Source organism: Salminus brasiliensis, chromosome 15 (genome assembly GCF_030463535.1).
Source record: "Salminus brasiliensis chromosome 15, fSalBra1.hap2, whole genome shotgun sequence".
Taxonomy (NCBI): Eukaryota; Metazoa; Chordata; class Actinopteri; order Characiformes; family Bryconidae; genus Salminus; species Salminus brasiliensis.
In genome coordinates, this window is record NC_132892.1 from 32054862 (window position 1) to 32080535 (window position 25674).

General features: G+C 41.6%; 1 protein-coding gene across 1 annotated transcript in view; it reads left to right on the forward strand.

Moving 5' to 3' along the window:
• The window catches only part of LOC140535544 (sialoadhesin-like), a 73015-nt gene that overhangs the window by 43023 nt on the left and 4318 nt on the right, over nt 1-25674 (forward strand). Inside the window, 6 exon segments of the mRNA XM_072656944.1 lie at nt 12133-12151; nt 12892-13161; nt 13267-13521; nt 13628-13876; nt 15722-15727; nt 25282-25521. Coding sequence (XP_072513045.1) covers nt 12133-12151; nt 12892-13161; nt 13267-13521; nt 13628-13876; nt 15722-15727; nt 25282-25521 — 1039 coding nt within the window.

The following is a 25674-nucleotide window of genomic DNA, read 5'->3' on the forward strand; positions in this document are numbered from 1 at the left end:
TGCTCAATAGGATTTAAGTCATGGCTCATAGAAGGCCACTTCAGAATAGTCCAATGTTTTCCTCTTTGCCATTTCTGGGGGTTTTTAGCTGTGTTGGGTCATTATCCTGCAACTGAGAGCAAGCTTTCTGACACTGGGCAGCACATTTCTCTCTAGAATCTTTTGATAGTCTTGAAATTTCATTGTACCCTGCACAGATTCAAGACACCCTGTGCCAGATGCTGCAAAGTAGCCCCAGAACATAACAGAGCCTCCTCCATGTTTCACAGTAGGGACAGTGTTCTTTTCTTGATATGCTTAATTTTTCCATCTGTGAACATAGAGCTGATGTGCCTTGGCAAAAAGTTCCATTTTTGTCTCATCTGTCCATAGGACATTCTCCCAGAAGCTTTGGGGCTTGTCAAAATGTAGTTTGGCAAATTCCAGTCTGGCTTTTTTATGATTTGTTTTAAACAATGGTGTCCTCCTTTCAACAATGTTGTCCTTGCCTGTTTAATGAGTTTACATTTTAAAATAATTCTGTTGAAGCATGGTTCAAAATCAGGGTCAGATTTTCATTTGTTAATTATTTTTTAATTGTTAAGTAGATTTTTTTATTTATTATTACATTTGTCATATTCAAGTTATTTCTGTGACCACTGTGGGTTTTTCTTTCATTAACCGAGCGGTACCAACAATATGTGTATACTTTGTAAACTTGTAGTAAATCATACAGCTACTCAGACGCTCAACCTCAGCCCAGTTAGCCTTAACATGGATCAATAATCATGAAGTTGAATAAATAAGGAGGCAACATCTAACAACATCTTTGATTTTGTTCAATTTTGGTCATAAAATAATTTGTGGTCTCTAAAATGACATAATTATCAAAATTTATTTTTACTCAACATGGTCTCCCTCTATCAATTAATCATTGCAGTTTGGTATTGGTGCTTGGCACATCGTTTTACCTCATCAGCATTTCATCTGATCAAGTTGAGACTCTGATCAGGTGTGTAAATGTTGGTCCAGACTGACCGTAAGGGGGCGCTACATACTATCACTGTAATTCTTATTATGCTGATATTATGATGTCTATAGATAAACAGATGGTACCGTTTGATATAGTTCTCTGACCTGAATAACTGCTATTACATATGTCAGAAATTGGACTCCTTGTCTGACTTCTTCATGCACTGACTACAGCTTATTATACAAAGGTCAAAAGGTCAATCTAAACAGAACTCAGTGACCATCTTGACCCCAACAGATCAGTTCATATGAAATTAAGCACAGACTGTGTTCATAGAGCACTTCTCAACAATTATGACCAATAATAAACTCTGACTGACTGCAGGCATCATCCTTTCTCTCTAAATAAGGCCCAAACTGCAGGAGGCATTTGTAGACCTAGTTCGCCAATTGTGCTGAATCATGCTTGAGGTCTCAGACTGCAGCTTTGTCTATATTACTTAATAATAATAATAATAATAATTATTATTATTATTATTGTTATTATTATTATTATTATTATTATTATTAATATACTTCACAGTGTTTATGTCCTCCGTCAAGTCTTCAGGGTGTGACTGTGAAGCTTCACCCCAGTTTCCTGTGTTTGTTCTTTTTTCTTTCAGACTGTGAGAAAGCAACACTGACTGTCACCATGGAAACCACTCAGACTGATCAGATCCACCCAACAGAGTGTGAGAAGAGGGGTGTGGAGTGATGCTGTACTGGTTGTAACTGAGTGAGGTGTTCAGTATTGAAATGATTAAAGTACTTTAGTGCAGATCTGAGATCAGTTTAACAGTCAGAGACTTCAAATCCTTTATGTTGCTTTTGTATATTGTACAGGGTGGGCCATTTATATGGATACACCTAAATAAAATGGGAATGGTTGGTGATATTAACTTCCTGTTTGTGGCACATTAGTATATGGGAGGGGCAAAACTTTTCAAGATGGGTGGTGACCATGGCAGCCATTTTGAAGTCAGCCATTTTGGATCCAACTTTATTTTTTTCAATAGGAAGAGGGTCATGTAACACATCAAACGTATTGAGAATTTCACAAGAAAAACAAAGGTATGCTTGGTTTTAATGTAACTTTATTCTTTCATGAGTTTTTTACAAGTTTCTGACCACTTATAAAATGTGTTCAAAGTGCTGCCCATTGTGTTGGATATTTAGGTGTATCCATATAAATGGCCCACCCTGTATATTATAATTCATGAATTTTATTGAAGGTATCTGTGTGTTTAGACGTGTTAAGGGTCATTATTCATTATCATTATTCAGTAAGTTTTTTATTTGAACTAATACCCCATATCTGTTTTTTTGTTGTTGTTGTTTTTTGACTAAATATGCAAATGAATGAATCCCTGTTCTTTCTGAGTTGTACTCTGGTGATTCAGACTTTCAATATAAATGATTTTATATAAAATATTAATATACACAGTGCGGACTTAAATATGATGTGTTCATCAAAAGATATTTTCCTAGTTTTATACTGTTTTAAGAATTTTTTGAAGAAATCATAAGGTCATCATTAATATACTGTACTTTAATGTTTCAGTCTTTTACTGTCTCTTCTTCAAGACTTCATTAATGATGTTTTGAGTGTGGACGAGTAACTCGATACTTTAGATTTCACCTTATTCGACCAGTAAACTTCCCTATACACACCAACACACACATTGTTCATAATGTCTGCACTTCACGCCCTTCTCCTTCTTCTTGTGTGGCACTGGTCTTCATATCTCTGATCATGAAGCTGTTCTGCTTGCTTCTACTCCTCGCCCAAGTACTCTCAGAAGAGGAGGGTCTTCAGTCTGGGTTTAAAGCCAGTGAGTGTAGGACTCTGCTGTTTGGACACCCAGTGGAAGTTCGTTTTACCACTTCGGTGCAGGACAGAAAAAAGCCTGGACGCCAGTGAAGAGAGAACGCAGCAGAGGAGTGACATGGCTGTACGGAGGTCCTTAAAAATGTTAATATTGACTATTACACCACTGTCATCAGCATTTTTCTCTACTATTAATAAGATATTAAGGCCTGCTAATGACTTTCCCTTAACCCCATCATCAGGCCTGTACGGTGTGTACTGTAGTGTGCTGTTGGCATTGACACTTAGGAACTGAAGGGCCTTATCTGATCATGCTAATGAGATGTGGTCTCAGAATATGGAGTGTTCAGAAAAAGGCGGGTCAAGTGTGAGGAAATGAAGAGGGTGGTTAGCTGACACCCCCCTCACTGACTACAGAAGACAAGCAGATTTTAAAGTCTTGTGGAAGTAAGGACTGATTCAGAGACAGCAGGAAGAACACTCGTCAGCATATGTAGAAAGAAAAGTCAGCAACAGAAGGTAGGAAAATAATCTTGGGGTTATTAAGAGATTTAGTGAAGAGGCATGAATGTATATGTAACAGATTTGCTGGTTAGAACATTTGTTTTGTTGCAGGTTAGCAAGTATTGGTTGAATTTTCATCTGTAGGGTTTTTTTTTTTATCCTTGCATATTGCTACTCCGGAAACCTGGTTCAGTGACAGAATACCTGAACCACTGGAGGTTACATTCGTAAAAATATTTACTGATTAAATTAATAAAGTAAAAAAATCTATAATAATTAAACTCCATAAAGATTCAGTTTTATAAGTAATGTCTGAATCTCTTCAATCAATATCACCCAAAGAAGAGCATTAAAAGTTAGCATAGCAGTATGCTCTTAATCACAGTTTAGAATAATAATGGATTTACCACAGATAAAAGAGATGAATATCATATGAATAACACAGGAAAGACCATAAAAAGAAAAGATCAAAGTGTAGCTTAACACGTATACATATGTGTAAAGAGAGAGAGAGAGAGAGAGAGACTGTGTGATTTCCCCATGGGATACTCTCTCTGAGAGCCTGTTTACACCTGTATTAGCATGCCATGTATCTGGATAGTATCTGGATCTGCGTCGACCAGATTCTGTTTAGACTCATTACAATGTGTTTCCAGTGTGATCAGATAAGATTCTGTCCTGCTTCTACAACAATAGATGGTTCTCGCTTTTAAACTTCACAGGATTGAACTGTCTGCTAAACGAACTACTGTCCTCTACCAGTAAATATGCTTGAGATCACCTTACTTTAAAACTGGGTCAATCTACCCCAGAAGGATGTATTAGTCATTAAACTTGATAAATAAATATAAGTAAATATGACCCCATAATTCAGTAATTCAAACATCTGTTAAACAAAAGGCTTTTTAAAGATTACCCCCAAAAGTAATCCATTTAAACATTAAACCATGGAGGTAGTCTACCCAGTTCATTCCAAGTTCAACTCACTAACCAGGTCATGAGATTATTTCATAGGTATAGATTACCAGCTATAGACTATAGTCTAAATGGTAGGAGAACAGCCAAAGACCTAAAAGTCCTTCAGTACTTCATACTATTTCATAATGAAAGTACTTGGTGTCTTGAGAAATTGAGCACAATCTCATTGGAAACAAGCAGACTACACCAGTTTAACCTGGAATTTACATAACATATCTTGTTTCTCCCCAGAGTCCCGCCTCCCTAACCCACATTGCTAACAGGACTGGCTTCTCAGAATTTCCAGTTGCTAATGTGTAGCATCAACAATAATAATGAAACTTAACAAAGCCATAGATTATATTTTGCATATATGGCAGCATCATTATGTTACACACATGGACAAAATTGTTGGTACCCCTCTGTCAATGAAAGAAAAATTCACAATAAGAACAAAAGAAATAACTTGAATCTGACAAAAGTAATAATAAATACAAATTCTATGAAAATTAACCAATGAAAGTCAAGCATTGCTTTTCAGCTATGCTTCAACAGAATTATTTTAAAAAATAAACTCATGAAACAGGCCTGGGCAGAAATGATGTTACCCTTAACTTTATATTTTGTTGTACTACCTTTTGAGGCGATCAACGCAATTAAATCATTCCTGTAACTGTCAGTGAGACTTCTGCACCTCTGCAGGTATTTTGGCCCACTCCTCATGAGCAAACTGCTTGAAGGGTGCCTTTTACAAACAGCATGTTTCAGCTCCTTCCAAAGATGCTCAATAGGATTTAGGTCAGGGCTCATAGAAGGCCACTTCAGAATAGTCCAATGTTTTCCTCTTAGCCATTCTTGAGTGTTTTTAGCTGTGCATTTTGGGTCATTATCCTGTTGCAAGACCCATGACCTGCAACTGAGACCAAGCTTTCTGACACTGGGCAGCACATTTCTCTCTAGAATCCCTTGATAGTATTGAGATTTCATTGTACCTGCACAGATTGAAGACATCCTGTGCCAAATGCAGCAAAGCAGCCCCAGAACATAACAGAGCCTCCTCCATGTTTCACAGTAGGGACAGTGTTCTTTTCTTGATATACTTCATTTTTCCATCTGTGAACATAGAGCTGATGTGCCTTGGCAAAAAGTTCAATTTCTGTCTCATCTGTCCATAGGACATTCTCAACATGTAGTTTGGCAAATTCCAGTCTGGCTTTTTTATCATTTGTTTTTAAACAATGGTGTCCTCCTTGGTCATCTCCCATGAAGTCCACTTTGGCTCAAACAACAATCTGACACTGATGTTCCTTTAGCTTGAAGTTCACCTTTAATCTCTTTAGAAGCTTTTATGGGCTCTTTTGTTACCATTCGTATTATCCGTCTCTTTGTTTTGTCATCAATTTTCCTCCTGCGGCCATGTCCAGGGAGGTTGGCTACAGTCCCATGGATCTTATCCATGGAACATCAAGCTGCTTGGAGGTGGTCTTGTAACCTTTACCTTTAACATGCTTGTCTATGATTTTCTTTCTAATCTCCTGAGACAACTCTTTCCTTCACTTCCTCTGGTCCATGTTGAGTGTGGTACACACATTTACATTTACATTACATTTACATTTACAGTATTTAGCAGACGCTCTTATCCAGAGCATCTTACAAAATGCAAAAAGCCTTAGCTAGTTAGAATAGACTAGTAATTCAAAGATACCTCTAAGCTTAGACATTACTAAACACAATACAATAAGGCGACCATAGTACTCTATTTGCCCAAGTACTCTCGGAGTAGGTGGGTCTTCAGTTTGCGTTTGAAGACAGCAAGTGACTCGGCGATTCGGACACCCAGGGGAAGCTCGTTCCACCACTTTGGTGCCAGGACAGAAAGAAGCCTGGACGCTTGTCTTCCGTGGATTTTGAGGGATGGCGGGTCGAGCCGAGCCGTACTTGAAGCTTGAAGGGCTCTTGGTGCAGACCGGCTTTTGACCATTGCCATCAAGTACGGAGGGGCTGTTCCAGTCTTGGCTTTGTAGGCCAACGTCAGGGTTTTGAATCTGATGCGGGCAGCTACAGGAAGCCGGGGGAGAGAACGCAGCAGTGGAGTGACATGGCTGAAGTTAGGGACGTTGAAGACGACCCGTGCCGCTGCATTCTGGATGAGTTGCAGGGGCCTGATGGTGCGCAGAGGGAGACCAGCCAGAAGAGAGTTGCAGTAGTCAAGTCTAGAAGTGACGAGAGACTGAACAAGCACCTGGGTGGCCTCACTAGAGAGGAAGGGTCGAATTCTCTGGATGTTGTACAGAAGAAATCTGCAGGACCGGGATGTACAGCAGCTCCATCTTGCTGGGGTTGAGTTTGAGGTGGTGAGCCGCCATCCAGGAAGAGACGTCGGCGAGGCATGCTGAGATGTGGGCAGAAACCTGTGTGTCAGACGGTGGGAAAGAGAGCATGAGTTGAGTGTCATCGGCGTAACAGTGGTAAGAGAATCCATGGGAGTATATCACTTTACCAAGAAAGCTAGTGTAAAGTGAGGAAAGAGGACCAAGAACCGAGCCTTGTGGAACACCAGTGGAGAGACTACAAGGAGCGGACGTGTCGCCCTGCCATGTTACCTGGTATGAGTGTCCCTGCAGGTATGATGCAAACCATTGCCATGCAGAGCCGGTAATTCCAAGGCCAGCAAGGATAGACAGGAGGATCTTGTGGTCCACTGTGTCAAAGGCTGTGGAGAGGTCGAGAAGGATCAGAACCGAGGACAGTCTGGCAGCTTTAGCTGCATTGAGCTTTTCTGTGACTGCAATGAGAGCAGTTTCAGTAGAGTGTGCAGCTTTGAAGCCAGACTGGTTAGGGTTCTGTAGATTGTTCTGAGTGAGAAAGAGAGACAGTTGGTTGTAGACAGAACGTTCGAGAATCTTTGAGAGGAAAGAGAGAAGAGAGATAGGTCTGTAGTTGCCGATGTCCAAGCTGTCCAGAGTTGGTTTCTTTAGGATAGGCACAACTCTGGCAGACTTGAAGGCAGATGGTACCTGACCTGACAACAAAGAGCTGTTTATGATAGAGGAGATGATAGGAAGGAGGTTTGGAGCGATTGTTTGGAACAGAGGAGATGGAACAGGGTCTAGTGGACAGGTGGTAGGATTAGTGGAGGAGAGAAGATGTAGGAGGTCATCTGTGGAAAGAGGAGAGAAGCAGGTCAGAGAAGAGGGAGGAGGAGGGCAGTGCCTAGAGAGGGGGTTAGAGGCAGGTGGGAAAGATTGGCGGATCTTGTCAACCTTTTCTTCAAAGAAGGAGACAAAATCTTCTGCATACAGGGTAGTGGGAGGTGGGGGAGTAGGAGGGTTGAGGAGAGAGGAGAAGATGGTGAAGAGTTTGTGTGGGTCAGATGCGGATGATTCAAATTTCCCCCTGTAGTAAGATGTTTTAGCGGCAGCAACTTCCGTTCTAAACCTGGAGGGAACAGACTGATAGGAGTGGAGGTCGGAGTCGTGTTGTGACTTCCGCTACTTCCTTTCAGCCAGTCTTAGCTCTCTACAGTTGTTGCGGAGAACATCCGACAGCCACGGGGAAGGTGGAGAAGAATTTGCTGACCTAGAGGAGAAAGGGCAGAGAAGGTCGACAGAGGTGGAGATAGATGAGAGGAGTGTGTCTGTAGCAGTTTCAAGTGGGAGAGAGGAGAAAGATTCAAGATGAGGAAGAGTGGTCAGGACAGTTGAGGCAAGAGCTGAGGGGGAAACAGAGCGAAGATTGCGGTGAAGAGCGGAAGAGCTTGCAGAAGTGGTGGTTGAAGGAGTAGAGAGGGAGAGTGAGAAGGAGAGAAAGTGGTGATCAGAGAAGTCCAAAGGAGTCACAGCCACATCCAGAGCAGGGACAGAGTGTTCCCTGCTCTGTGTGTTGGTGCAGACTGGTTGAATGCGAGATCAAAAGAGGAAAGGATTGGGAGAAGGCATGAAGAAGGAGTTTCTCTGATGGAAGGTTGAAGTCGCCAAGTAGAATAAGTGGGGCGTCAACAGGGAGTCCACTCAAGAGAACATCCAGTTCATCCACGAAACTGCCCAAAGGACCAGGAGGACGATAGAGAACAATGATGTGAAGTCTAGTGGGAGAAGAGACAGTAACAGCATGGTATTCACACACCATGTCACCAAACAGCACAGTGACTACCTGTAGCCCTGTATATAGGCCCACTGACTGATTACAAGATTGTAGACACCTGTGATGCTAATTAGTAGACACATCTTGATTTAACATGTCCTTTTGGTCACATTATTTTCAGGGGTATCATCATTTCTGTCCAGGCCTGTTAAATGAGATTACTTTTGTTAAATAATTCTGTTGAAGCCTGGTTCAAAATCAATGTCGGATTTTCATTTATTAATTTTCATAGAATTTTTATTTATTATTACTTTTGTCAGACTCAAATTGTGGTCAGATGTCGATCAGAAATTCAAAAAGCCTCAGCTTCCAGGGGACCCCTGTGGACCGCATTTATGTCCCCACCATGTCAAAATGAAACCTATGCCCTTAGGGAGGGGTCAGAGTGTGATGAAGGTGGCTGGCTGTGGTCCCCCTCCATAATCAGTTCTCAGAGTAAGGGTTGCTGTAGCGGCCACTGTAGGGGTGTGAAGAGGACTGTGGCCCCCCATCCCCTACAGCACACATCACTGTTTACTGTATGGAAAGCTTGGCTGGTGTTATTTTTATGTTTAAAGAAGTGCTTACTGGCCATAAGCCAGTGCCACCGTACATTACAACACTGCTACACAAGTACCTCCTGGACTTTTATACTAACATTACAATTATATATATATATATATATATATATATATATATATATATATATATATATATATATATACAGTGAGTCCAAGAAGTATTTGATCCCTTGCTGATTTTCTTCGTTGGCCCACTAATAAAGACATGATCATTCTATACTTTTAATGGTAGATGTATTCTTACATGGAGAGACAGAATATTAAAAAGAAAATCCAGAAAATAAATCTAAGGAATATATATTAATTGATTTGTATTTCATGGAGTGAAATAAGTATTTGATCCCTTAGTATTCATTAGCAGTTCTGGCTTTTACAGACCAGTTAGACACTCCCAATCAACTTGTTACCTGACCTGAAGCCACCTGTTCTCACTAATCACTTGTGTGAAAAACACCTGTCCACAGAATCAGACAGATCACACAGATTTCAAGTCTCCAACATGGGTAAAACCAAAGAGCTGTCACAGGACCTCAGAGTCAGAATTGTTGACCTTCACAAAGCTGGAATGGGCTACAAAAAGATTAGTAAGGTGTTGGATGTGAAAGTAACAACTATTGGTGCAATTATCAGAAAGTTTAAAGAGTATAACATGACAATCAACAGACCTCGGCCCGGTGCTCCAAAGAAGATTTCGCCTCGTGGGGTGGCAATGATGCTGAGAACAGTCAGAAATCGTCCTGCAACCACTCGGCAGGAGTTAGCAAATGACCTGAAGGCAGCTGGGACCACAGTTTGCAAGGAAACAATTGGCAACACTTTGCGCAACAATGGATTCACATCCTGCAGTGCCCGAAAGGTACCCCTGCTGAAGAGAGCACATGTGGAGGCGCGCCTCAAGTATGCCAATGATCATTTGAAAGATGAACCAAGTTATTGGGAGAAGGTTTTGTGGTCAGACGAGACCAAAATTGAACTTTTTGGCCTCAACTCCACCCGCCATGTGTGGAGGAAGAAAAATGCTGCCTATGACCCCAAGAACACTGTGCCCACCATCAAGCATGGAGGTGGAAGCATAATGTTTTGGGGGTGTTTCTCTGCCAAGGGTACAGGGCTACTTCACCGCATCACTGGGAAGATGGATGGAGCCATGTACCGCACAATCCTGAGGGACAACCTCCTCCCCTCTGCCAGGGATCTGAAAATGGGCCGTGGTTGGGTCTTCCAACATGATAACGACCCTAAACATACAGCAAAGGCAACAAAGGATTGGCTCAAGAAAAATCACATTAAGGTCATGGAGTGGCCCAGCCAGTCGCCAGACCTCAATCCGATCGAAAATCTATGGAGGGAGCTGAAGGTCAGAGTTGCCAAGCGACAGCCCACCAACCTTCATGATTTAGAGAGGATCTGCAAAGAAGAGTGGGCCAAAATTCCCCCTGGTGTGTGTGCTAAACTTGTGGTTAACTACAACAAACGTCTCACCGCTGTGCTTGCAAACAAAGGCTTTGCCACTAAGTATTGAGTGTGTTTGGCAAGAGGGATCAAATACTTATTTTCCTCATTGAAATACAAATTAATTAAAATATATTCTTTAAAATTATATTCTGGATTTTTGTCTTGATATTCTGTCTCTCCATGTTAGAATATATCTACCATTAAAAGTGCAGAAGGATAGTGTCTTTATTAGTGGGCAAACAAAGAAAATCAGCAAGGGATCAAATACTTCTTGGACTCACTGTATATATAGGCTGAATGATTGATTGATTGATTGACTAAATCTTGAGAGCTATCAGACTTTATCAGATCAGGCTTTATGTGCCATTATTTAATGGCCAAAGCATCTGTGTAACCCACACTTCCAATCTCAACACCTTCATTGAAACCACTTTGCCAATTAGCTCCTGGAGAAATCATTGACATAGAGGTTCACTTAGTATGTATGAGCTCAAAGCTCCTTTTCCACTAGAATATAAGTGACTCGATTATTTTATTATTTACTGTAAATAATCTGACTGTACAGGTTAAAGTGATCTTCTCCCAGAATGCTTCTTACTGTCCCTCTACTGTTTCTGATCTTCATGTCAGGTCAGTCAGAGATTTTACACAACAAGTTAAAAGAGTCTATTTTAAATATGATACTCTGACCAGTGCTGTATGTGCAGGGTAATTGTTTTGTGCACGGTTTGCACACTTCTGGATTCTGTGTTGCAGGAGTCGTTGCTCAGAATAGGTGGGGTGTGAATTACAACCCTAAATCTATCTGTGCTCTAAAGGGGTCAACAGTGGACATGAGTTGCACTTACACATATCCAAAAGGTCACTTAGTCCAAAAGGCTTTCTGGACTAACTCATGGCATCCAAATGATCTGTCGGATGATCCGAAATACACAGACAGGGTTCACTACCTCGGAGATAATATCAGTTACTGCACCCTCAGACTGAGAGATGTGACAGAAAAGGACCAGAGGAAATACTACTTTAGATTTCTAACAGATAAAGGAGGAAAGTGGCAGGGTGCAGATGGAGTAGATCTTTCAGTCACAGGTAAGCTCCATCAGCAGAAATAAGACACTGTACTTCATTCACTGGTGAACAGGATTCCTCCAGCAGTTCTGTAATAGAATCACATCAGTCCTTCAAACCACACCTGAAGAACACTGCTTAGAACTGGAGAACCAGCATTTCACAAAGCTTTTCAGAGTAAGAGAGCTGATCTAGGATCGGTTTCTGTGAGTGAGATCTTCATAAACAGGACTGGATCTGATCCTAGGTCAGCATTTTAATTGAGTGATCAGAGTTTAGGTTTAGGTTTACTTTAAATTCTTCTTTAAGGTTGATTTCTTTTTTAAGACAGCAGTGAGTTCTGACCCATTCATTCAGCTAATGTGAGGATGATGCAGTAGAAGTGGGTTTCTCTTGTTGGCAGATCTCCAGGTGGAGGTTCCTGAGAGAGTGATAGAGGGAGGTAAAGTCACTCTCACATGTAAAACCACCTGCAGTCTGACTGACAGACCAACATTCACCTGGTACAGAAATGGAGCTTCTTTATCCTCCAGAACTGACCAACTCCACCTGCAGTCGGTCAGCAGGGAGGATGCAGGCAGGTATCACTGTGCTGTAGAGGGTCAGGAGCTTCACTCTCCTGAGGTCACTCTTAATGTCTTGTGTAAGTACAGAATTATTTATTCATTGATAAAAATGTGTCTCTATATCAGAGTAAAAGTGCTGATCTAGGATTACTATCCAGCACTGAGATCATAGATCACCCTCATCCTAATTTTCAGGATTGCTCTTCTTTGTCTTCCAGATCTCCAGGTGGAGGTTCCTGAGAGAGTGATAGAGGGAGGTAAAGTCACTCTCACATGTAAACCAAGCCTCACTCTGACTGTCAGACCAACATTCACCTGGTACAGAAATGGAGCTCCTTTACCCTCCAGAACTGACCAACTCCACCTGCAGTCGGTCAGCAGGGAGGATGCAGGCAGGTATCACTGTGCTGTAGAGGATCTGAAGCTTCACTCTCCTGAGGTCACTCTTAATGTCAGATGTAAGTACAGATTAATTCATTCAGTCTCAGAAAACAAACAGAGCTGAGGGTTCATGCTGAACTGATTGTGCTCTAATTGAACCCAAAGCTGATGCAGTTTCAGAATCATCAGTGATCTCTTTCTACAGTAAGAAATCAACAGGTGGTGCAGTAAATATAGACTCAATACCAATCTATTCCTCCTCAATGAAATAAAAGATAAACATCTGGATGAAGGAAAACCTAAATCTGCATCAGCAGTGTGTGTCAAATGCTGAAGTTGATTATGGACATAAAAATACAATATAAGTTATTTTATTACTTCACTGATTCAGACAGAAACGTACCTCTTTAAGTGTAATGTCTCATTCTACCTCTAGATGGCCCACAGATAGTCTCAGTGTCCATCACTCCCTCTAGTAAAATAGTGGAGGGCAGTTCAGTAACTCTGACCTGCAGCAGTGATGGAAACCCACCTGTGCAGAAATACACCTGGTTTAAGAAGGTGGATAAAGGAGGTCTGCAGAAATGGACCAATCAGATCTACAGCATCACAAACACCAGCTCTGCAGATAGTGGAGAATATCAGTGCTTAGCAACCAACACACAAGGGTCTCGATCATCAGAGTACAAGTCATTAACTGTTCTATGTAAGTTTTTGTTCTGCTTCATTTAGAGTTGAAATGATGAAACTGACATAAGCTGAGACGTCATCTCTGTATTTAAAGAAGCTCTACGATCATTATATTTCATAGACGCTCCAAAGAGTGTCTCAGTGTCCATCAGTCCCTCTGGTGAAATAGTGGAGGGCAGTTCATTGACTCTGACCTGCAGCAGTGATGGAAACCCACCTGTTCAGAAATTCATCTGGTTTAAAGGAACATCATTAGTAGCAACAGGAAAGACCTTCACAATGAAGATCAGCTCTGTAAACAGTGGAGGATACAAGTGTAGATGTAGTAATGAACATGGAGAGAAATCCTCTGACACTGTAACTCTGAATGTTCTGTGTGGGTAATTCATTAATATCCACTAATGAGGAACTTACTGACTTTCATTAAGATCACTGGAACTCTCACAGTCCTCTCATATATTCTCATATTTTCTATTTTCTAGATCCTCCAAAGAGAGTCTCAGTGTCCATCAGTCCCTCTGGTGAAATAGTGGAGGGCAGCTCAGTGACTCTGACCTGCAGCAGTGATGCAAATCCACCTGTGCAGAACTACACCTGGTTTAAAAAAGGTGGAGGCTCACCTGTAGGATCTGGACACAGTTACAGTGCTGTACAGAGTGGATCCTACTACTGTGTAGCTCAGAATACATACGGCTCTCAGACAGCAGCTGCAGTGCTGGTCACTCTAGAAGGTGTTAATGGTGGGAAAAGATACATTAAGTTGAATATCTCTCATTAATATTGATAAAAATTAGCATAATTTCTAACTGAGTTTGTCTGTTATCTGCACACAGGGGTCAAGAGTATTGGTCTGTATGCAGGTGTTGGAGTGTCTGCTGGCTGTTTGTTGGTCATTGGTGTTTTTGTGTGTGTAAGGTAAGAGTATGAAGATTAGACGATCAACAAGCTGAAACAAGTGCCTTAAAATTATTTTAATGATTATTATTATTATTATTATTATTTCTTTTTCAGGAGAAAGAGAAGAGGTGATTCAGCTGATGATGCAAATCTAAGACAGGTAAGTCCATTAAAACCCAGCCCAGTTCCACAGTTTTATTCTAGGGTATAAAGGTGATGGTTAGAACATAGGTCCACTTTAATGAACAGCAGCTGAGAACATGTACAGGTTCAGCTCTTCAGCTTCATCACAGCACCTGTTATTATACCTGAACTCAGTCTTACTCTCAGATGATCATCTGATCTGCATGTGTAACACATCATCCTTCTCTCCACAGAACACTGTGACATCTGCAGCCAGTGATTCAACACCTGATCCAGATCCGTCCAATCAGGATGATGGTCTTTATGCCATTGTTGTACCTCTTAGACTCAAACACCAAAGGAATGCTGGGAGATCTGGAGTGAAAGCTTATTCCTCTGGAACTGATGAGGAGGTCCAGTATGCCAGTGTCAGATTTACCCGCACTGGTGCTGCTGGCAGGTGAGAGAAGGCGACCTTATTAGACCTACTTAGTCCAGTGACTGAGACAGGATATAAACATAAACGTTGGTTAAACCAAAGTAATATTTAATAATAATGTTTTGAAAATAATGTTTTATTTTATTTGTGTTGAACAAAAAAGAGATGATTTCGTGATACAGGCTATTACTAAATTATGCATGATTATGGTTCGGACTGTTTATGTGCATGGATTGTTTTATTCCTGTTTTGCTTTTTATTATTATCATCCGGTGTCGACCTGAGGAGGATGGGTTCCCCTTTTGAGTCTTGGCTCCTCTCAACATTTCTTCCTCTTGACCTGAAGGTGTTTTTCCTTGCCACTGTTGCCACTAGCTGCTCAAAAGAGGCTTGGACCCGGATCTCTGAACAGCTGCTCTGCTCTGCTTTGTTGTAAAAAGCCAATAGAAATAAAACTAATTTGATTTGAGGTATTAAGGCTATGTATTAGTCTTGATAAATAAGTAAATGTTTATGTATTAATGTCTGAGTACTGAAAAATCTCCAACACTCTGCTGACTCAGACCTGCTGTTGTTAGAGCTGAAATGTAAGCATGTACCATCAGCCACCAGCAGGGGGCCTGGTCAACACAGTAGGAAAGCTGATGGAGCTGGATCAAAGAACTCCAAGCCCCAGAATCCCCAGAAGTAATAAACGCTGACCAGACCCACCTGTGTGGCATGGTATATATACACCCAGCCAAGCACTCTTCCCAATAGCACCTTTGTAGAGGGGTGAACAGTGGGTCTAAGTTGCAAACAGTCAGAAAAACAAGAGTTAAAAAGGAAGAGAGTTTATGTTTTGAACAGAAAAGAACAGAATAGGCTCCTGTGGTAGCAGAACTCCCCTGACTTCTTCACTTTGCTAAGGCTTTGCATGAGATGTTTCACCAGCTGTTGGAGGGCAGAGATGCTGGCCCATGGCCATTATCATTCTTTAGGTTTTGGGCACCAGCACCCATTCAATCCCACTTGGGAATCCCCCCACGAGAGGACCCTGAGCCCTTGTAACTGGGAGGTGCCCGATTACCTGACCATCTACCACCCTGACCCATCTCAGGGGACAGGTCTAAGACAGTTCTTTGTAAGTCGGGAAACGGGAGGGTCTAACCCAAGTGGGGGACTTGGCCTTAGACCATGTGGTATCCCCCATCTCAGGGCTACACCTCCCGGTTAGTCTCGCTTGCACCTCCCAATGTAAATCGCTGACAGCCTTTGTGGATTCCAAGGCTGCAGGCAATTTTGTGGACAGCTCACTGGCTCCTAGTCTCGGTCTCTGGCCCCGTGAGCCATCGCACCCAACCAATAACACTGCAGATTGGGGCACACACTGACTCAGGCACGTCAGGTGCAGTTGGTGCTGGACTACCCCTGATTGGAACGCCACAACCCTTGAATAGATTGGGCAACCCGCTCAATCTATGCTTGGGGGCCACATTGTCAGGAGGCCTGTCTGGGACACAAGGAAGCACCCCCTCAGAGAACCCCTAAGCCAGAGTCAGTAATTCCTAATCTGGAAAGGGTTTCTGATGTGTACTGGGATCTTAATGCTCTGTTCTGGAAGAGGACTTGCAAGGACTGCAGAGCTGATGTTTGTGATGCTGTAGATCTGATTGGTCCATTTCTGCAGACCTCCTTTATCCACCTTCTTAAACCAGGTGTATTTCTGCACAGGTGGGTTTCCATCACTGCTGCAGGTTAGAGTTACTGAACTGCCCCCCACTATTTCACTAGAGGGAGTGATGGACACTGAGACTCTCTGTGGGCCATGGAGGACTGAAGGAGGAATTACAAAACTTGCCCCTGCACAGACACCAAGCCATAGTTCTCCTACCGGGAACTACCCCCCCAAGGGGGCGCCTGTTTGTACTTTCGGAACGAGCTGCCATGGATTCCTACATTACGGAGACATGGGGGTCTGGTTTCATACGTCTGTCCTCATACCCGGCAGGGGCTGGTTTCTTCTTTGTTGGGAAGAAAGATGGCGGACACAGCCCCTGCATTGATTATTGAGGCCTAAATGCAATTACTGTGAAAGACCACTATCCACTGCCTCTCATGCCAACTGCTTTTGAGCCATTGCAGCAGGCATCATTCTTTATTAAACTGGACCTATGCAGTGCCTACACCCTGGTCAGCATATGGCCGGGGAGATGAGTGGAAAACTGCTTTCATCACCCTCTACAGGGCATTATGAGTATCGCGTCATGCCTTTTGGCCTTATGAATGCCCCAGCATCTTATCAATTACATGTTACGGGATACATATATTACTACCTTGATGACATTTTAATATATAGGCAGTCCTACGAGTCTTCCAACTACTCCTGGAGAATCGTCTTTTTGCCAAGTTGGAGAAGTCTGTGTTCCACACAGAGACGTTCTAGGGGTTCATAATCTCCAAAGACACCTTTCGTATGGACCCAGCCATGATTCGGGACTGGTCACGTCCTTCTTCTTTCAGGCAAGTCTAGTCCTTCCTGGGGTTTGATAACTTCTTTTCGTCGTTTTGTGCATAACTTCATTACAGTAACTGCACCCCTCACTGCTCTGACTCAAAAGACCCCAGGCCCCTTTTTTTTGGTCCATGGAGGTGCAAAAGGCCTTTAAAGGGATCAAAGTGAGATTGACCTAACCTCCGGTTTAACAGCTGCTGGACCCCAATGAACTGTTTGTTGTAGAGGTAGACGCCTCTGCTGTAGGCGTAAGTGCTGTACTTTTTCCAATGCCAGGGGCCAGCGAAAAAACTCCTTCCTTGTGCATTCTACTCACACAGGCTTACCTGGGCAGAATGCAACTATCCCATTGGGGACAAGGAGCTCCTAGCAGTGAAGTTGGCCCTGGATGAATGGAGGGACTGGCTTGAGGGAGCCAAACATCTGTTTGGACAGACTTCAAAAACCTGGCCTATATACAGCAGGACAAATGACTGAACCTTCAGAAGCCCAATGGGCAATGTATTTTGGGCGCTTTCATTCATTGTTCAAAAAGCACCAAGCCAGATGCCTGATCCCAGCGATGGGACCCCCAGGGATCTGATCCAGAGCCAGAATCGATCATCCCTGCCTCCCAAATAGTTGCTCCCCTCTTCTTGAGCATTGAGGAGGGCATAGCGCAAGCCCTTCAACTGGAGCCCGGTTTTGGAGGGCTTCCTGCCGGTTGATGAGTGCCACAGTCATCCTTACTTCAGGCTTCTATCCTGAATCAAATGGACAGGCCAAACAGACCAACCAAGACCATGGCCATCTGCTGCGCTGCTTGACCGCAAGGAACCCAGCCTCTGTGGTGGATCAACTGCCCTGAGCGGAGTATGCAACCAACATGCTTTGGCACTTGTCCCTGGGTATGTCTCCCTTCGAGTGCCAATTTAGGTACTCTCCTCACTTGTTCGCAGAACAAGAGATGGAGGTGGGTGTTCCCTCTGCTGTACAGATTGTCTGTCAATGTTGTATACCTGGCAGAAAGCACAGGCCACCCTGCTGGTAACCTCAAGGGCCAAAAAGTGGGTTGGGGACCGCAGGAGGATGGTGCTCCACCTTTCTGCATGGGTCATCGGGGCCCTTCAAGATAATTTGTCTAGTGAACCCAGTCTTCTTCTGACTGCAACTCCCCGCAAGTATGAAGGTACATCCCACCTTCCATGTGTTCCGCCTGCGCCCGTTCATATGTGGGGCTCCTGCGCCTCAGGCCCAGCCCTCTCCAGTGTACACTGTCCAGCGTTTGCTGGATGTGTGTATGATTTGGGGTGGTACCTAGTATCTGGTTGAATGGGGGTGTTCCTGGGTTCCGGCATGCTGGATCCTGGATTCAACGCTGATTAGGGACTTCAGGCGTGATTGTGCAGCTGGTTTGGGGCTGCCGGGTGCTGCCCCTTAGTTGGGGGGTACTGTAGGTAGGCAGCATGTACCATTAACCACCAGCAGGGGGCCTGGCCAGCATAGTAAGAAAGCAGATGGAGCTGGAACAAAGAACTCCAAGCCCCAGAATCCCCAGCGGTAATCAATTCCCTGCCTTTCTGTATTGCTTTTACACAATTTTTATAGTACACTGGACTTCCATCACCAAGGTTGGGAGTTTGAGCCCCACCATGGCCACAGAGTCTCACCACGCACCAATCTTGTTTTAACTTAAAATAATACCCCACACATAATATAATACCCAAAAAAGGTAAAGTCATTAAAAAAATAATTTATTAATAAACTGCACTTTTAAAGTCCAAACCCCACAACACACTGTAACATACAAATGGAAACCAGCTCCATATTAATGCCTATGGGTTTAGAATGGGATGAATTGTCTGAAAGTGTCTCAATTTTTACTGTGTTGTTGCAGGTCTGCTGCTTCCACCCTTGAATTTTCCTCAGTGATCTATAGCAGCATAAAATAAAGAATGATCACAGAACATCATCATGACCCTGGACACAACTGTCCTACGTTTCTTGGAGCCCCACTGGAAAGAGAAGATTCTTAAGTTGCAAGTAAACAACATTTACATTTTACAGGTCATCCATTCCTCCTTTTTCTCTGTGACCATTTTCTAAATTAGTCCTTTTGGTAGCTACAACATTCTGGACCTGAGTTTACCATTTCAGATGTTCTGATTTCAACCATAAAGATACCAGAAATCAACAAAACCAAACCACAGTTTTGGATGTAAATCCTAAAATAAATTACCGACAGCAAGATCCATCAGGACCCTTCTCAACTGCACACCATACGTAACTGTCCTCATACATGGAGAATGTAAAACCCAACACCTTGTTCAAAATTTTTGCCTATGCTTACATAGCTCAGCAGTTTATTTTGGTCTCAAAGTTGACTGTCCAGTTTGTGTTTGGTAGTACAGAGTTAACCACTGAGGTTTACATGAACGTCACAGATGAAATGGACCCAAAACCATTTTTTAATCATCACTGAGAAAGTGATGTAAAGCTTGCTGAGCAAACAGGCTTCCATATAGTAAAGATGGACAATGTCAAAGTAATCTAAGGAATAAATCCGCAGAATGTAGCCAAAGTGATTGCTGTGGTATCTCAGGTGCTTACCAAGATAAAAAGCTTATTTTATACAGTATGTACTTCTATATATGTACCAATGTATAAATCCTGTATAAATTGTACCAATTTATGGACCTTTTACTTGTACTTCTGAGAAAACTTGAGATCATTGTAATAAAAGTTGATGGGAAAAGATCTTAATCTAGGTCATTTTGGAACGTTTCTATTGGTCCATTCATCATGAAATGCTGATCAACTGCCAGATTCACATTGTTATTTTTAGGTACTGTTGTGTACTACAGTTGTATGCAAATGTTTGGACATATCTGTTCAAATGATGTATTGGTAAAATATGTTTTAATACTTAAATTTTCCATTTTAGAAAATAAAAATAAAACCTAATATGTAAAATTAACCATAATTGTTGTACACAAATCATTGTATATTTTATTTAATTTGTAAAAAAAAAGCTCTGTACATTCAAAAAGCAGAAGTGTGTTGTCAGTAGATGATGCAGTTGTTCACACCTAGAACATCAACAGTACACTTTTACATACAACTGTATGTCTGCAGCTTCAGCATGTGCTCTGTATTTGATTTTAATATTTTTTATTATTATTTGACTTGTGTTTGATCTTTGCTTGTTCTAGCATTAAATTATTTGATGTTACTATTAAATATTTGTTTCTATTGTTGATTATAAAGTAAAATGTGTGTTTGACTCATTATTATTTAAAAATGTCAATGAGGAAGAAGGTAGAAAAGAAGACAATGCACTTCTATCTAGTCTGAGAGTTCTGACTGCCAAGGAAAGAGTATTAAAGGTGTTGTTTTGTGTATGAATAGTAGGTCTGTGGTTTCTTTTAGGGAGTAAAAAAAAAGTCTGTTTACCACCCTGTTGTTTTAGCTCTCAATTAAACCTTAAGTCTTACCAGATAGTGTTGCTGTCCTCTCTGTGCTGTGTGCCATTAGCTAGCTGAAGAAGCTGCTTGCGGGCGTCCAGGGTTAGCTTTTAGCCTATCATGTATACCTGCTCACCCAGGTTTGACTGTCTTGCGTAGAGCAGTGCTTTTAAAGATCCCCCTCTGTTGAGGAGTTAGCTCTAGTCGGAGATAATCCACGTTTGACCTTCCCGTAGTATTCCTATAACTATCATCACCCCTCATAACGACTCTGGGGGTGATGAGCAGCTCTCCAGTCTCATCACCACCATATTCTCCTGAAGTCACCATCAAGTTTTACTATTAATCTAGCTTTGACTAGAGCCTTCTCTAGAGAGTGGGGTTTATGTATATTTTGTGGGTGTTAAAAGTATAATGAGTCAAGACTGATTTTGTTTTCTTGGAATTGGTGTGTTTCTGAGGTGCATGGTTTCTCACTTCCATCTACTGAACTCTTATTATTCGGACAAGATAATCACTGTTTAATGTTCCAGGGCTCCTAAATAAGATTCAAAACACAAAGCTGTGCTCAAACATGATGATGAAATCTGAGTCCAATGTTTAAGTGATCTTGTATCTCTATGGTAACATGACCAACCCCCAAATTTTATCACAACAGCAAGAGTCTATCAGTGTGGTGTGTGTAAGTAATGGTGGTTTACACAAGGAAGTATGGTGATTGCATTATCCAGACTTCCTCTTTCTTCATGACACTGCCCTTTCCTCTCTTTCTCTCTGTGTCTGTCTGTCCGTCTGTTAATTCTACTCTTTCTCTTACTGTCTTACTGACCATTAAACATTGCCATTAAAGGCAGCTCAAAGATAAACAGGTATGCTAAAAATCAAGTAAACAAGGTCACAAACAAGGATAACAGATATAAGTTAACCTGAAACATGTAAAAATGTGTATCTGCTAGTGGTGTGTCATTGCGGAAAGCAGGACTAACACAGTAAAAACCACAAGAGCTATGCTAAATGTGTATTTTTTTCAGAATGCAGGAAGCTGCAGACTGCGTCGCAATTGGAAACTTGACAGCTGCTTCATTTACAGATAGACAATAAAGTATGAGAACTGTCTTCAGCCAGGTAAGAGACACTTCATTATTTAAGATAAACTAAACATACTACATTTCTTTACATTTGAACAGAAGCTCCCAGACTTCAGCTCAGATCTGATTTGCCGTATTTGGAGATTATGAGTTAGGAACAGATAAAAAAGATGAAATGGTGTTGTTGTAAGTCTTATTTAATGTCTCTGAGACATTCTGACACATCAGGAAGTTTGTAACTGCTGGTACAGACAAGAACAGCAGAAAGGTTCTGAGCAGAAAGTATTTTGTAATAAAACTGCATTTTATTATATTTGTGTGCATTAAAATATAAACAATAAGATGTTTAGCATTTTTAAAGTCCTAAATTCTGCTATTCTGTCGGGGACAGGGAGTGTTAATCTGGAGGAGAAACGAGGAGAAAGTGTTTAACTAGCCGAGTTAATCTCGAAATGAGTCAGGGAGGTGTGTGATTGTTAAGACTGGAAGAGAATCGTGAGAAAGGAGGTATTAGATTAGGGGAGTTAGTCTTAAAGAGAGTCAGTGAGGTGTTTGACTTGATTAGTGTTTGATTTGATTTGACATTAGCTACACACATGGACATGGTTAAAGAAAGAAAAACCCACAATGGTCACAGAAATAACAGAACCTGACAAAAGTAATAATAAATAAAAATTATATGAAAATGAACAAATGACAATCCGACATTGATTTTGAACCATGCTTCAACAGAAAACTCATTAAACAGACCTGGACAGAAATTATGGTACCCAGAAAATAATGTGACCAAAGGGACATTATAAATCAAGGTGTGTCCACTAATTAGCATCACAGGTGTCTACAATCTTGTAATCAGTCAGTGGGCCTATATATAGGGCTACAGGTAGTCACTGTGCTGTTTGGTGACATGGTGTGTACCACACTCAACATGGACCAAAGGAAGCAAAGGAAAGAGTTGTCTCAGGAGACAATTATAAACAAGCATGTTAAAGGTAAAGGTTATAAGACCATCTCCAAGCAGATTGATGTTCCTGTGACTACAGTTGCACGTATTATTTAGAAATGTAAGATCCATGGGACTGTAGCCAACCGCCCTGAACGTGGCCGCAGGAGAAAAACAATTGATGACAAATCAAAGAGATGGATAATATGAATAGTAACAAAAGAGCCCAGAAAAACTTCTAAAGAGAATAAAGGGTGAACATCAAGCTCAAGACACATCAGTGTCAGATTGCACCATCCATCATTGTTTGAGCTAAAGTGGACTTTGTGGGAGATGACCAAGGAGGACACCATTGTTGAAAACAAATCATAAAAAAGACAGACTAAAATTTGTCAAACTACATGTTGGCGAGACCTAAAGCTTCTGGGAGAATGTCCTATGGACAGATGGAACTTTTTGCCAAGACATATTAGCTCTATGTTCACAGACAGAAAAATGAAGTATATCAAGAAAAGAACACTGTCCCTACTGTGAAACATGGAGGAGGCTCTGTTATGTTCTGGGGCTGCTTTGCTGCATCTGGCACAGGGTGTCTTGAATCTGTGCAGGATACAATGAAATCTCAAGACTATCAAGGGATTCTAGAGAGAAATATGCTGCCTAGTGTCAGAAAGCTTGGGACTTGCAACAGGATAATGACCCAAAACACAGCTAAAGCACCCATGAATGGCTAAGAGGAAAACATTGGACTATTCTGAAGTGGCCTTCTATGAGCCCTGACCTAAATCCTATTGATCATCTTTGAAAGGTGCTGAAACATGCCATCTGGAAAAGGCGCCCTTCAGACCTGAGACAACTGGAGCTGTTTGCTCATGAGGAGTGGGCCAAAATACCTGCAGAGGTTTGCAGAAGTCTCATTGACAGATACAGGAATCATTTGATTGCAGTGATTGCCTCAAAAGGTTGTGCAATAAAATATTTAGTTAAGGGTACCATCATGGCCTGTTTAATGAGTTTTAATAGTTCTGCTGAAGCATGGTTCAAAATCAATGTTGGATTTTCATTTGTTAATTTTTATAGAATTTCTATTTATTATTACTTTTGTCAGATTCAAGTTATTTCTGTGACCATTGTGGGTTTTTCTTTCATTAACGGAGGGGTACTAACAATTTTGTCCATGTGTGTAAATAAACATAAAAACATTTAGACCAGATTTAAGACAATTTCACTTTCTATAATATCATGTTTGCAGTGTATGATGGAGGATGTACAGTTTACTTTAAATAAATATGCAAGACAAACAGCATTTCTTCCCTGGTGTGTTTATAGGCTCTGCTTTGATGATGTCACTACAAATAACTTCACCTTCTCTGATTCTTCTCGTCATAGTTAATGGTGAGTCAGTGTTGCATTATGAGATCTTTATGTACAGAGCTTTTGAAAAGGATTTCTAAATATGATTAATATGCTGCGATTGATTTAACAGGTGTGTGTGCAGGGTGTTCTCCTCCTCCACCTTACTTTAAGACCTGTGCAGCTTCTCACTATTTGCTGTTAGCTTGATTGCAGCTGATGGTATCACTATACATGGATGGTCCATTATAGATGTGTCATAGAGTCTTTCCAGAACATTTAACTGAATATGTATTAAATCTAACTGAACTCTAACCTTACCCCAATTCGTAAATCTGAACCTAACCCTAAAATAGTAAGGTTAATGTTAGGTTTAAGGTTAGGGTTAAGGTTAGGTGCAGGGTATCATTCAACAGAAAGTCATTTATATTCAGCTTAGAGTTCATTTAGATGCAATGCATTTCCAGTTGAATGTACAATAGACCATCCAGGTGTCACCCAGCCGATTATTCCAAACTCAGCTGACATAAACAGCCTTAGAAATGAGCTGAAGTGAGACTTTCTGCAGCAGCTTTACTGACTGAGACCCACAGAGTCTCCATTTACACATTTCTGGATTCTGTGTTGCAGGAGCTGTTGCTCAGTATGGGTGGAGTGTGAATTACAGCCCTAAATCTATCTGTGCTCTAAAGGGGTCTACAGTGAACATGGACTGCTCTTACACATATCCAAGTGATTACACGATACAAAAAGCTTTCTGGAGTAAAGAGCTGGTTACAGATGAAGAACCTCCTGATCTGTTAGAGGATCCAGAGTACAGAGACAGGGTTCAGTATCTTGGAGATAAAAGCAGTTACTGCACCCTCAGACTGAGAGATGTGAGAGAAAAGGACCAGAGGAAATACTACTTCAGATTTCTAACAGATGAAGGAGGAAAGTTTCAGGGTAAAGATGGAGTAGATCTTTCAGTCACAGGTAAGCTCCATCAGCAGAAATAAGACACTGTACTTCATTCACTGGTGAACAGGATTCCTCCAGCAGTTCTGTAATATAATCACATCAGTCCTTCAAACCACACCTGAAGAACACTGGTTAGAACTGGAGAACCAGAATCCACAAAGCATTTCAGAGTAAGAGAGCTGATCTAGGATCAGTTTCTGTGAGTGAGATCTTCATAAACAGGACTGGATCTGATCCTAGGTCAGTATTTTAATTGCGTGATCAGGGTTTAGGTTTAGGTTTACTTTCAATTCTTCTTTAAGTTTGATTTCTTCTTTAAGACACCAATGAGTTCTGACCCATTCATTCAGCTAATGTGAGAATGATGCAGTAGAAGTGGGTTTCTCTTGTTGGCAGATCTCCAGGTGGAGGTTCCTGAGAGAGTGATAGAGGGAGGTAAAGTCACTCTCACATGTAAAACCACCTGCATTCTGACTGTCAGACCAACATTCACCTGGTACAGAAATGGAGCTCCTTTATCCTCCAGAACTGACCAACTCCACCTGCAGTCGGTCAGCAGGGAGGATGCAGACAGGTATCACTGTGCTGTAGAGGGTCAGAAGCTTCACTCTCCTGAGGTCACTCTTAATGTCAGATGTAAGTACAGATTTATTTGTTCTCTCTTTAGTCAGTTACTCAAAGTAAATGTCCTCTTGCTTGGTCCTACATAAAATTACGGATGGATTTCTCAACTAAATCATAGTGCAACATCTGCAAATGATGTTGGTGTAGCATAGGTGTAGTTATAAG